Genomic DNA, 14,004 nt, shown 5'->3' on the forward strand with positions numbered 1-14,004 from the left:
ACTTTGTTTTGGGGATGGGAGGCCAGAATTAAATTGAGCTTCCATGCAGCGAAGGTCACGCATTTGATCTAATAACGGTCACCATGACTGCCAGCCAAACATGCCAAATATAGGACAAACACCTTAACTGAACTATGAATTAAATAACATTGTTACCCCCAGAGTAACAACATGGGAACTCTATGCATGTCTAGACTTTAACCATGTACACTGAACATTTTTTTTTCCTAACATGCAACAATTTCAAAAACTTTACTGTTACACTTCATGTAAGGAAATCAGTCAATTGAAATAAATTCATTAGGCCCTAATCTATGGATTTCACATATGCATCTGTTGGTCACAGATACCCAGAGCATGGGTCAGAAAACCAGTCAGTATCTGGTGTGACCACCATTTGCCTCATGCAGCGTGACACATCTCCTTCGCATAGAGTTGATCAGGCTGTTGACTGTGGCCTGTGGAATGTTGTCCCACTCCTCTTTAATGGCTGTGCGAAGTTGCTGGATTTTGTTTGGGAACTGGAATATGCTGTCGTACACATCGATCCAGAGCATCCCAAACATACTCAACGGGTGAAATGTCTGGTGAGTATGCAGGCCATAGAAGAACTGGGACATTTTCAGCTTCCAGAAATTGTGTACAGATCCTTACGACATGGGGTCGTGCATTATCATGCTGAAACATGAGGTGATGGCGGCGGATTAATGGCACGACAATGAGCCTTAGGATCTTGTCATTGTATCTCTGTGCATTGAAATTGGCAACGATAAAATGCAATTGTGTTCATTGTCCGTTGCTTATGGTTGCCCATACCATAACCCCACCGCCACCATGGGGCACTGTGTTCACGATGTTGACATCAGCAAACCACTTGTCCACACGACGCCGTACGCACTGTCTGCCATCTGCCCGGTACAGTTGAAAACGTGATTCATCCGTGAAGAGCACACTTCTCCAGCGTGTCAGTGGCCATCGAAGCTGAGCATTTGCCCACTAAAGTCGGTTACGATACCGAACTGTGGTCAGGTCAAGACCCTGGTGAGGATGACGAGCACGCAGATGAACTTCCCTGAGACGGTTTCTGACAGTTTGTGCAGGAATCAGCTGTCCGGGTGGCTGGTCACAGATGATCCTACAGGTGAAGAAGACGGATGTGGAGGTTCTAGGCTGATGTGTTTATACATGGTCAGCGGTTGTGAGGCCGGTTGGATGTACTGTCAAATTCTCTAAAAGGATGTTGGAGGTGGCTTATGGTAGAGAAATTAACATTAAATAATTTGGCAACAGCTCTGGTGGACATTCCTGCAGTCAGCATGCTAATTGCATGCTCCCTCAAAACAAAAATCTGTTGCAATGTGTTGTGTGTCCCCAGCACAAAGTGCACATGTGTAATGATCATGCCACACCTGTCAGGTGGATGGATTATCTTGGCAAAGGAGAAATGCTCGCTAACAGGGATGTAAACAAATGTGTGCACAAATTCTGAGAGAAATAGGCTTTTTGTGTGTATGGAACATTTCTGGGATCCTTTATTTCAGCTTATGAAACATGGAACCAACCATTTATATTTTTGTTCAGTGTATAATTAACTAAAATCAGATATATGTGCTGTATGGGCAAATGAATGGCAGAAAGTAGTTGAACCTCTTCTGTGTGTTGAGATGTGTAGCCTAGTACCCTTTTCCTGCTCTCTACTTGTATCTTTGCCTTTGTGACATGTTTCCACATCAAACTTTACTAGTGAGACTAAGTGCATCCCTCTTGCTGTGCAGTAATGCCAGTGCATGCTAGTATTTCTCCTGCCATCCTAAGATCAATAGTTTCCAGAGCGACTAGTCCAGGAGTTATAGAGAGGCGCGACAAGTGCGAGACATCATTCTGGAATCATGTAGAGAATGCCCCTGGCCACGGAAAGCACTTACTCTGTAGGATCAGGTTGTAAGGTCTGAAAAGCTTTGGGGCACTCTCACTTCTTTTTAGTTTGTACTACCTAAATGAGCTATTAGCTTTAGGTTGTAGTACTTATTTGCAATCAAGTTATCATATTGCAGTTATGTAGTTGAATAGCAGGAGATGAGTAGAGCTTTGTTCTCATGCTTTTGCATATGTGGGTGAGAATGACAGCTGGGTGTGGGTTTGTTGGTAGGGTTCTGTCTCAATCTGGCAATATGACTGATCTTAATTAGGCAGTCCTTTGAAATCCATAGTGAAACTAAAACAAATCAAAATCAAAGGTTATTTGTCACATGCCCGACCGAATACAACAGTGAAATGCTTGCTACAAGCCCTTAACCAACAATGCAGTTTTAAGGAAAATAAGTGTTAAGTAAAAAAATAAATAAATAGATAAGTAAAAGAAATAAAATCAAAGTATCGAGTAATTAAACAACAGCAGTAAAATAACAATAGCATGGCTGCAGTATATACAGGGGGTACCGGTACAGAGTCAATGGGCGTGGGCACTAGTTAGTCGAGGTAATTTAGGTAATGTGTACATTTAGGTAGAGTTAAAGTGACAATGCATAGATAATAAACAGAGAGTAGCAGCAGTGTAAAAGAGGGGTCTGGGTAGCACTTTGATTAGCTGTTTAGGAGTCTCATGGCTTGGGGGTAGAAGCTGTTAAGAAGCCTTTTGGACCTAGACTTGGTGCTCCGGTACCGCTTGCCGTGCGGTAGCAGAGAGAACAGTCTATGACTAGGATGGCTAGAGTCTTTGACAATTTTTAGGGCCTTCCTCTGACACCGCCTGGTATAGAGGTCCTGGATGGCAGGAAGCTTGGCCCCAGTAAAGCACTGGGCTGTACACACTACCCTCTGTAGTGCCTGCGGTTGGAGGCCGAGCAGTTGCCACACCAGGCAGTGATGCATCCAGTCGGGATGCTCTCGATGGTGCAGCTGTAGAACCTGAGGACCCATGCCAAATCTTTTCAGTCTTCTGAGGGGGACCATGACAGTTTGTTGGTGATGTGGACACCAAGGAACTTGAAGCACTACAACCTGCTCCACTATAGCCCCGTTGATGAGAATGGGGGCATGCTCGGTCCTCCTTTTCCTGTAGTCCACAATCATCTCCTTTTGTCTTGATCACGTTGAGGGAGAGGTTGTTGTCCTGGCACTACATGGCCAGGTCTCTGATCTCCTCCCTATAGGGTGTCTCATCGTTGTCGGTGATCAGGCCTACCACTGTTGTGTCCTCGGCAAACTCGATGATGGTGTTGGAGTCGTGCCTGGCCATGCAGTCATGAGCGAACAAGGAGTACAGGAGGGGACTGAGCACGCACCCCTGAGGGGCCCCTTTGTTGAGGATCAGCATGGCGGATGTGTTGTTACCTACCCTTACCACTATGGTGTTGAACGCTGAGCTATAGTCAATGAATAGCATTCTCACATAGGTGTTCCTTTTGTCCAGGTGGGAAAGGGCAGTGTTGAATGCAATAGAGATTGCATCATCTGTGCATCTGTTGGGTGGTATGCAAATTGGAGTGGGTCTAGGGTTTCTGGGATAATGGTGTTGATGTGAGCCATGACCAGCCTTTTAAAGCACTTCATGGCTATTGACATAAGTGCTATGGGTCAGTAGTCATTTAGGCAGGTTACCTTAGTGTTCTTGGACACAGGGACTATGGTGGTCTGCTTGAAACATGTTGGTATTACAGACTCAGTCAGGGACAGGTTGAAAATGTCAGTGAATACACTTTCCAGTTGGTCAACGCATGCTCAGAGTACATGTCCTGGTAATCCGTCTGGCCCTGCGGCCTTGTGAATGTTGATCTGTTTAAAGGTCTTACTCACACAGTCGTCCGGAACAGCTGATGCTCTCATGCATGTTTCAGTGTTACTTGCCACAGCTCGCGGCTGTGATTCCGTTTGTAGTCTGTAATAGTTTGCAAGCCCTGCCACATCCAACGAGCATTGGAGGTGTTGTAGTATGATTCAATCGTAGTCCTGTATTGACGCTTTGCCTGTTTGATGGTTTGTCAGAGGGCATAGTGGGATTTCTTATAAGCTTCCCACTCCTTGAAAGCGACAGCTCTACCCTTTAGCTCAGTGCAGATGTTGCCTGTAATCCATGGCTTCTGGTTGAGGTATGTACGTACGTACGTACGTTCACTGTGGGGATGACGTCATCAATGCACTTATTGATGAAGCTAGTGACTGATGTGGTGTACTCATCAATGCCATCGGAAGAATCGTATTCCAGTTTATTCTAGCAAAACATTCCTGTAGCTTAGCATCTGCTTCATCTGACCACTTTTTTATTGACCGAGTCAATGGTGCTTCCTGCTTTAGTTTTTGTTTGTAAGCAGGTATCAGGAGGATAGAATTATGGTAAGATTTGCCAAATGGAGGGCGAGGGAGAGCTTTGTACATGTCTCTGTGTGTGGAGTAAAGGTAGCCTAGAGTTTTTGTCCCTCTGGTTGCACATTTAACATGCTGGTATAAATTAGGTAAAATGGATTTAAGTTTCCCTGCATTAAAGTCCCTGGCCACTAGGAGCGCCGCCTCTGGATGAGCATTTTCCTGTTTGCGTATGGCCGTATACAGCTAATTGAGTGCGGTCTTAGTGCCAGCATCGGTTTGTGGTGGTAAATAGACAGCTACGAAGAATATAGATGAAAATCCTCTTGGTAAATAGTGTGGACTATAGCTTATCATGAGATACTCTACCTCAGGTGAGCAAAACCTTGAGACTTCCTTAGATATTGTGCACCAGCCATTGTTTACAAATATACATAGACCGCCTCTTACCAGACGCCGCTGTTCTATCCTGCCGAAGAAGCGTAAAACCCGCCAGCTGTATGTTATTAATGTCGTCGTTCAGCCACGACTCGGTGAAACATAAGATATTACAGTTTTAATGTCCTGTTGGTAGGATATATACGTGATCGTAGTTTGTCTATTTTTTTTCTATTGATTGTACATTTGCTAATAGGACCGATGGTAAAGGGAGATTACGCACTCACCATCGGATCCTTACAAGGCACCCAGACCTTCGTCCCCGATATCTCTGTGTCTTTCCCCTACGAATGACAGGGATGAGGGCCTTGTCGGACGTCTGAAGTAAATTCTTCCCGTTCAACTCGGTAAAGAAAAGGTATTCCTCCAGTACGGGGTGAGGTAATCACTGTCCTGGTATCTAGAAGCTCTTTTCGGTTATAAGACACAGTGGCAGAAACATTATGTACAAAATAAGTTAAAAATAACGCGAAACAACACACAATATCACAATTGTTTAGGGGCTCGTAAAACAGCAGCCATCTCCTCTGGTGCCATTATAACATTCTGTAACCAGACATGGTCGGGGTCCCTTGGTACAGACAGAGAGGGAAATCCCTGAAATGTCTCTCTGGTTGTGATTGTACCAGGCTTACGCTGAATTCCAGGTATACCAATCCCTGGACAAAATTGGATTAGATATGGATCACAGTTCACCGGATAAAAATCTCTCTCACCTCTGGAAGCTTTTAATATAATAATACAGATTTTTTTTTGCTTGCGCACTCTATAGTTTATTTTGCGAAATCATATTTTGAAGCATCATAAAGCACTTGCAAAACATTTATACTGAATCCAGGACATACGTATATGTCAGTTTCAAAAGTTGGAAACGTTTGAATATTTAATCAGCTACGGTTCAGCACTGACCAAGTCAGGTGATGGCTTTGTGTTGGTTTCCTCATCTGCCTGTGACGGTCATGGTTCAGTCCATTGTCAGAGGTTCCAGAGCTAGCCTCTCTAATGGCTTGGGGGATAGAGGAAACTGAGAGGTGGACTGGGCTAGTTGGGCTACTCGCCATTTCTCTGTGGTTTGTGCCCTATGTGAGGCCACTGTCCTGCAGGATAGGGCCATAGGCAGCGTCTTCAGTTTCTTGTGCTGTGGTGCATTATTCATAGAGGATGTGCCTATGTGGCGGCAGCAAGCAGCAGCGGCTGCAGTAGGAAGAGTGACAGTGAAAGAGCTAGGCCTGTGTTTGTGTGTGTGTGTGCTGACTCCTCAGTCCTAAGTGTTATGAAAGCACACAGGCTTAGCTCTTTCCTCTCTAGTCTGTTTCCAAACACACACGTGTACACATACACACTTGCACACACACACTTGCACACACACAAGGTCATTCATTAACGTTGCCATCATGACGGTTATAACACAGTCCCTCTGCCTCCCTTCATCTCACCGAAGCCTCAGTGGCAGAGCTGTGGGAAGTAGGCTTGGGCGGTATACCGTTTATACCGCACGCCAGGGTATTTTGAAATACCGACGGTATGATTTTAAATGCCGTAAATAACAATAATATAACTTTTTTTAAATGCGGGGGGTTGGGGGCACCAACGTCTCGCGGGGGCTGCGGGGGCTGCGGGGGGTGCATGCTACGCCACTCCTTATAACTATAAGTTAAGAATTACTGGAACAAATCTAAGCTGTGTCAAATAAATGATATGCAGCTCAGGGCTCCAGCTATTCATTTGGTTTGCTAACTATCTAGCTAAGTGGCTAGATGTCAAGACCAGGCTTCTTGGTGATAGTAGAGACATTTAATCCCCACTTGGATCAAAATCCTTGTTGCCTAAATTATTTTGTGCGTCAAAAATGTGTATACTTTTTTGGGGGTATAGCACCCCTTGTGTGCACTTCCGGTAATACCGTATACCCCGGTATGGTACAGAAACGGTATGACGGTATGGAAATCTAGATACCGCCCAACCCTAGTGGGAAGGATAAACATCTGGGTCTGGACAGTGAGACAATATATTATGGCTTCGTCTAAGTGCTCCTCACATCTATCATTGCAATGGCACTGTATTATGAAGTTAAACAGTGTATACAGATAAACTGTACTAGCCAGCACTGGTGACCCCTATGACAGGGTGTGTGTAGAGTGGATACATAGAGTATCAGCTGGTTGACCTCACATCTGTTAGTGTTGAAAGTGGTTTAAAATGACAGTTTATTGCCTTGAGTAATGAATCACCAGCGAAATCTAGTATTTACGATTCAATGCATTTGTAGGATTCTGCACATTCTATAGACTTATACTAAATCTTTACAATATTACACACAAATCTCTATGTAGAAGAGATTTGACATCTGTGATATCAATTCAGACTGATTAAAGATTCAACTCTTGGACCGTGACCCTATAATTCAACATTGCTAATATTTTCTTTTAAAAGATGCGTTAGTACAAGTTTGCCATGTAAAGGGCAGGTGTATAGGGGTTGTAAAGTAACATGTCAACTAAGATAGTGGACAATAAAGAAAAGCATAACCAGAGATCCATGTCTCCTATTACTCCCCAGATACCTGTTGGAGCAGGATTTCCCTGGAATGCGGATCGGGCCAGAGCCCACCACAGACTCCTTCATTGCAGTGATGCATGGAGACACAGAGGGGCTGATCCCTGGCAATGCCCTGGTGGTCGACCCCAAGAAACCCTTCAGGAAGCTCAACGCCTTCGGAAACGCCTTTCTCAACAGGTGAGACTATAACAGTCCACATGTAGTGTTTTTTATTCATCTATATCAGTGGTTCCCTTTTTATAGTCCTGTACCCCTTCAAACATTCAACCTCCAGCTGCGTACCCCCTCTAGCACCAGGGTCAGCGCTGTCTCAAATGTTGTTTTTTGCCATCACTGTAAGCCTGCAACACACACACTAAACGATATGTCTATTAAACATAAGAATGAGTGTGAGTTTTTGTCACAACCCGGCTCGTAGGAAGTGACAAAGAGCTCTTATAGGACCAGGGCACAAATAATATTATAATAATAATCAATCATTTTGCTCTTTATTTAACCATCTTACATATAAAACCTTATTTGTTAATCGAAAATTGTGAATAACTCACCACAGGTTAATGAGAAGGGTGTGCTTGAAAGGATGCACATAACTCTGCAATGTTGGGTTGTATTGGAGAGAGTCTATCTTAAATCATTTCCCACACACAGTCTGTGCCTGTATTTAGTTTTCATGCTAGTGAGGGCCGAGAATCCACTCTCACATAGGTACGTGGTTGGAAAGTGCATCAGTGTCTTAACAGCGCGATATGCCAAGGCAGGATATTCTGAGCGCAGCCCAATCCAGAAATCTGGCAGTGGCTTCTGATTAAATTACATTTTCACAGAACTGCTTGTTGCAATTTCGATGAGACTCTCTTGTTCAGATATCGGTAAGTGGACTGGAGGCAGGGAATGAAAGGGATAATGAATCCAGTTGCTTGTGTCATCCGTTTCGGGAAAGTACCTGGGTAATTACACATGCAACTCACTCAGGTGCATCGCTATATCACATTTGACATTGTCCGTAAGTTTGAGTTCATTTGCACACAAAAAATCATACAATGATGGAAAGACTTGTGTGTTGTCCTTGTTAATGCAGACAGAAAAGAGCTCCAGCTTCTTAATTATAGCCTCAATATTGTCCCGCACATTGACTATAGTTGCGGAGAGTCCCTGTAATCCTAGATTCAGATCATTCAGGCGAGAAAAAACATCTCCCAAATAGGCCAGTCATGTGAAAAACTCATCATCATGCAAGCGGTCAGACAAGTGAAAATCAGTAAAGACAACTCTAAGCTCATCTCTCAATTTTAAAAAGAACGTGTCAATACTTTGCCCCTTGATAACCAGCGCACTTCTGTATGATGTAAAAGCGTTACATGGTCGCTGCCCATATCATTGCATAGTGCAGAAAAGACACGAGAGTTCAGGGGCCTTGCTTTAACAGTTAACCATTTTCAGTGTCGTGTCCAAAACGTCTTTCAAGGTGTCAGGCATTCCCTTGGCAGCAAGAGCCTCTCGGTGGATGCTGCAGTGGACCCAAGTGACGTCGGGAGCAACTGCTTGCACGAGCGTTACCACTCCATCTCCCTGTCATGGCTTTTGCGCCATCAGTACAGATACCAATATGAGCAGCAGCTACGTTTGGCTACATATGGACCGTTAGTGGAGAGAGTAATGGTTAATGTGATTGGATGTTAATTATTTGACTAGGCTACCTGTATTTGACATTGTGTTGTTATTTCGCTGAACACTAGATGGTTTAAGTTTATTTTTGGTAGTGAAACGAGGCTACTCAGGTGAGAAAAAAACCTCACCCAAATGTATAGCCCCGTTGGAAAATCTAAATGGACTGTTTTTAAATGTGAATCACATTGTTATTTGGTGTACCCCGACGGCGTTGCGCATATCCCAGTTTGGGAATACCTGATCTATAGAGTTGGATGACTCATGTTTGTATACAGCAAATGAAAAGTGCACTGTTATGGGTTGTTTTTAGTTGCCTTATCAAAGATGGAATGGTGAATGTTCAGTAACTTATTAGCATTGAATATCAATACTGTGCATCAAAGAAAGTAGTTGTATGAGTTCCACATTCTAAAGGCCCCTGGGAGAAGAAGTTTTTCAAACTTGCTTTGAGTTTGCTCAAATGGCCAAAAGATTTCTCTGGAACTCTACTAGTTAGTCATGTGAGTGTTTCTCTGTGCTCCTGCTGAGTTTCCAATAAGATTCAGATTACAATTTAATTTGAAATTCCAATTTGTTTTGGAATACTCCCACGCTTTGATTTATGTAGGGAATCATTGTAAGTTGCTTAGCTTACTGATGCCAACGTTTTAAATATTTCTCAGTTGGCATGAAACTCACAGTCCTTGAGAGAAGGAAAGGGAGGAAGGCGGACTGAGTGCAGGAGCGAGAGTGAAAGTTAAGTTTAGCCTTCCTCAACGGTAGCTGTGTTTACTATGTCACAGGATGATATCATGTCACAGGATGATATGTCACAGGATGATATCATGCCACGAGGAGAGACCTGCTACACAAGCTCTACATTCCACCTCTGATTGAATTTCCCTCTGCTCACCACCCAGGGTTTCCCCATTTAGTGGCAGACCGTCAGTGGGTCTGTTAACCCTTATCATCTGATGTATGCGTGTCATACATACCTCACACCTCGCTCTGGGTAAGGGCTCGCTGCTCACTGCCTTATTACCTATTAAGTGTTTCTTAAATATGCCATTCACACTTTGGATCACGAGAGGGTGAGGGAGCAATCCACTGAAGGTTTCCACTGTCAGCACAAGGCTGTGGTCTCATAGAGTGTTTCCTAAGGGAGATGATATGAACATATGGTTTGTGATGGTTTCTGCAGGTGGCTCTGATGTTAAGTAGCAGAACAAATGTGTGGAGTAAGGGTTGTTAGGGTTCTTGGCTTATGGCCGCTCTTTGTCGTGCAAATCTGCAGATCAAACCACAGTAAGTATACAGAAATTTGTCTTGGCTCAGAAACAGTTTTAAACAGATAACCATGTGTATAATGCACGTTCCCTAAGCAAAGTGAAGACTCCAAGAGTAAAGGGTAGAGTTCAGCTCAACTATGTATCTAACATTCTGATTTATTATCAGTTGTATTTCCGACATCAGGGTGAACATGTTTCCATAGATAAGAAAAAGCCAATGTCACAGTTGGAACATGGTTGAATGTCAAACACTACCAGTTGCCTTTTTGAATCCTAAGACAAACTTTGTCCAAAGTGGTCAATACTTTGTTTTACATGAAGAAAACACAACTATCTGTTTGTGTGTCTATGTGTCAGTCTGGGAGTGTTTGTCTTATGTCCGTCCGACTCTTTTTCTGTGTCAGATTTGATCATGTAGGCTCTGTAATTCTTCAGTGTTGGGCTACCTATCTGACCATGTCAATGGCCATGTCTGTGTCCTGTAGGTTTGTGTGTGCCCAGCTGCCCAACCCTGTTCTAGAGAGCATCAGTGTGATTGATACTCCAGGTATCCTGTCTGGAGAGAAGCAGAGGATCAGCAGAGGTACGGCTCTCATCCTCTCCACCCCTCTCTCTCATCCTCTCCACCCCTCTCTCTCAACCTCTCCAACCCTCTCTTTACCTCTCCAACCCTCTCTTAACCTCTCCACCCCTCTTTACCTCTCCACCCCTCTCTTTACCTCTCCACCCCTCTCTCTCAACCTCTCCAACCCTCTCTTTACCTCTCCAACCCTCTCTTTACCTCTCCACCCCTCTCTTTACCTCTTTACCCCTCTCTCAACCTCTCCACCCCTCTTTAATCTCTCCACCCCTCTCTTAACCTCTCCAACCCTCTCTTAACCTCTCCACCGCTCTCTTTACCTCTCCACCCCTCTCTTTACCTCTTTACCCCTCTCTCAACCTCTCCACCCCTCTTTACCTCTCCACCCCTCTCTTTACCTCTCCACCCCTCTCTCAATCTCTCCACCCCTCTCTCAATCTCTCCACCCCTCTCTCAACCTCTCCACCCCTCTCTCAACCTCTCCACCCCTCTCTTTACCTCTCCATCCCTCTCTCAATCTCTCTACCCCTCTCTCAATCTCTCCACCCCTCTCTCAATCTCTCCACCCCTCTCTCAACCTCTCCACCCCTCTCTCAACCTCTCCACCCTTCTCTCAACCTCTCCACCCCTCTCTCAACCTCTCCACCCCTCTCTCAACCTCTCCAACCCTCTCTTTACCTCTCCAACCCTCTCTTTACCTCTCCACCCCTCTCTTTACCTCTTTACCCCTCTCTTAACCTCTCCAACCCTCTTTACCTCTCCACCCCTCTCTTTACCTCTCCAACCCTCTCTTTACCTCGCCACTGCTCTCTTTACCTCTCCACCCCTCTCTTAATCTCTTTACCCCTTTCTCAATCTCTCCACCCCTCTTTATCTCTCCATCCCTCTCTCAATCTCTCCACCCCTCTCTCAATCTCTCCACCCCTCTCTCAATCTCTCCACCCCTCTCTCAACCTCTCCACCCCTCTCAATCTCTCCAACCCTCTCTCAATCTCTCCAACCCTCTCTCAATCTCTCCAACCCTCTCTACCACTACCTCTCTTTACCTCTCCAACCTGCTCTTTAACTCTCCACCCCTCTCGGTACCTCTTCACCCCTCTCTTTACCTCTCCACTCCTCTCTAAACTCACCACCCCTCTTTACTTCTCCACCCCTCTCTTTACCTCTCCACCCCTCTCTCTACCTCTCCACCCCTCTCTCTACCTCTCCACTCCTCTCTTTACCTCTCCACTCCTCTCTTTACCTCTCCACTCCTCTCTTTACCTCTCCACTCCTCTCTTTACCTCTCCACTCCTCTCTTTACCTCTCCACTCCTCTCTCAACCTCTCCACCCCTCTCTCCACTCCTCTCTTTACCTCTCCACCCCTCTCTTTACCTCTCCACCCCTCTCGGTACCTCTTCACCCCTCTCTTTACCTCTCTACTCCTCTCTAAACGTCTCCACCCCTCTTTACTTCTCCACCCCTCTTTACCTCTCCACCCCTCTCTCTCTCTACCTCTCCACCCCTATGTTTACCTCTCCACCTCCACCTCTCAACCCACCACCCCTGTCTCCACCCCTATACCCTTCTCTCAACCCCTCTACCCCTCCCTCCACCACTCCACACCTCTCTCATCCCCTCAATCCCTTACAATCCCCCCCCCTCTCCACCTGTGCTGCTAAACCCACTGAGACATTTGCATAGCCAGTTCTGGATCAAAACTTTCAGTGTGATTATGGCTTCCACACTTAAACCACTTCTGTAATTACTCTATTAGCTTTTTCTGGGACACGTTTGAACCTTCAATTCCCAATGTTTGTGGTGAAAATAGCCAGCAACCTTCAGATATCCAGCTTCTCTGTGACTGACCTTTTTTTCCTCTGACCCTTTGACCCTTTTTAAACCACATACTGTATGGGAAGTCAGGGAAACGTGTAGCTGTGGCAGTGTTTTAATCTGCATTCAATCATGATGTGTTGAAAGACACCAGAGATCAGAGTGAGACTCTATGCAACACCCCTATGTTTATAGGACTGTGTAACATGGTCCAGCAGCTCTTTCCACATGAATTCCAGTAAACAGTAAAGACCATTGTCTATTAGTCTCTGAGTACACTCTGCTTAATCCTAATAAACAATCTGTGTTTTATTTCAGTGATGACTCTCATAGGGGTTTCAAAGCTGCAAAGTATGTAAATGAACCTTCATTTATGCCCTCTGGTATTCTGAATGTATCTGTGGTTCTGGGGATGGCAAAGTGGACAGGAATAGTGATCAATGTCACCATGATGTGACAGTGTTCCAGCCCACTTATCAACAAGGACATCAAGACTCTGCAGTAGACATATATGGTGCTTATCACTTAGCCTAGCAGGCTGCCGTAGGCTGACCCCCCCCCCCACACACACACACACACACACACACCTCTGGGGTGTCCCTCTATACTCTTAGAATAAAGGCTTACCCTTTTGGGTCACATGTCGAACTATTTGTGGAAAGGATTGTTCATGGATCCCAAAAGGGTTCTATATGCAACCAAAAAAAGGTTCTTCAAAGGGTTCTCCTATGGGGGCAGCCGAATAACCCTTTTAGGTTCTAGATAGCACCTTTTTTTCGAAGAGTGTACTGACATAAACACTCTCTGGAAGTACCTGGATAGAGTGGATTGTCAACATTGTATGTACATCGTGCATTACATTTTCCTTTAGTGTGTGCCAATGTTTCCCTCACTCTTGTGTCTTTTTCACTGATGATCGATGTCAGTGAGAGATGCAAATAAAATTCTTAGAATCCTCAGAGGTGATTGAACGGAAGTATGTCTTGGCACACGCAACACACCAATATTCTGGGAAAAAGGGTCTCCTTGTTCCATGTCAGGGAGAGAAAAGAGAGAGTAACTCTGGCTTCCTGTGAACCAGTCCAGTCTCATTCCTCACCAAAGGGTCAGGGTTACCTCCAGCTGATACCTACCTGCTGAGAACTCCTAACCTACTGTACCTTAGCTCTCATCTCACCTTACCGCTACACCTCTACTCTTCTACTGTACCTTACCTCTCATCTCACCTTACCGCTACACCTCTAACCTCTACTCTTCTACTGTACTTTAGATCTCATCTCACCTCACCTTACCGCTACGCATCTATTCTTCTACTGTACCTTAGATCTCATCTCACCTTACCGCTACACCTCTACTCTTCTACTGTACCTTAG

The 14,004-nt window shown here is 44.9% G+C and overlaps 1 protein-coding gene across 3 annotated transcripts in view; it reads left to right on the forward strand.

The window, feature by feature from the left end:
- The window catches only part of ehd3 (EH-domain containing 3), a 37,835-nt gene that overhangs the window by 3,749 nt on the left and 20,082 nt on the right, over window positions 1-14,004 (forward strand). For all 3 annotated transcript variants that reach the window (XM_014144516.2, XM_014144517.2, XM_014144519.2), the window contains 2 exons: window positions 7,300-7,476; window positions 10,721-10,818. In XM_014144516.2, coding sequence (XP_013999991.1) covers window positions 7,300-7,476; window positions 10,721-10,818 — 275 coding nt within the window. The remainder of the gene's footprint in view (window positions 1-7,299; window positions 7,477-10,720; window positions 10,819-14,004) is intronic.

This window comes from Salmo salar, chromosome ssa15 (assembly GCF_905237065.1).
Source record: "Salmo salar chromosome ssa15, Ssal_v3.1, whole genome shotgun sequence".
Classification (NCBI taxonomy): Eukaryota; Metazoa; Chordata; class Actinopteri; order Salmoniformes; family Salmonidae; genus Salmo; species Salmo salar.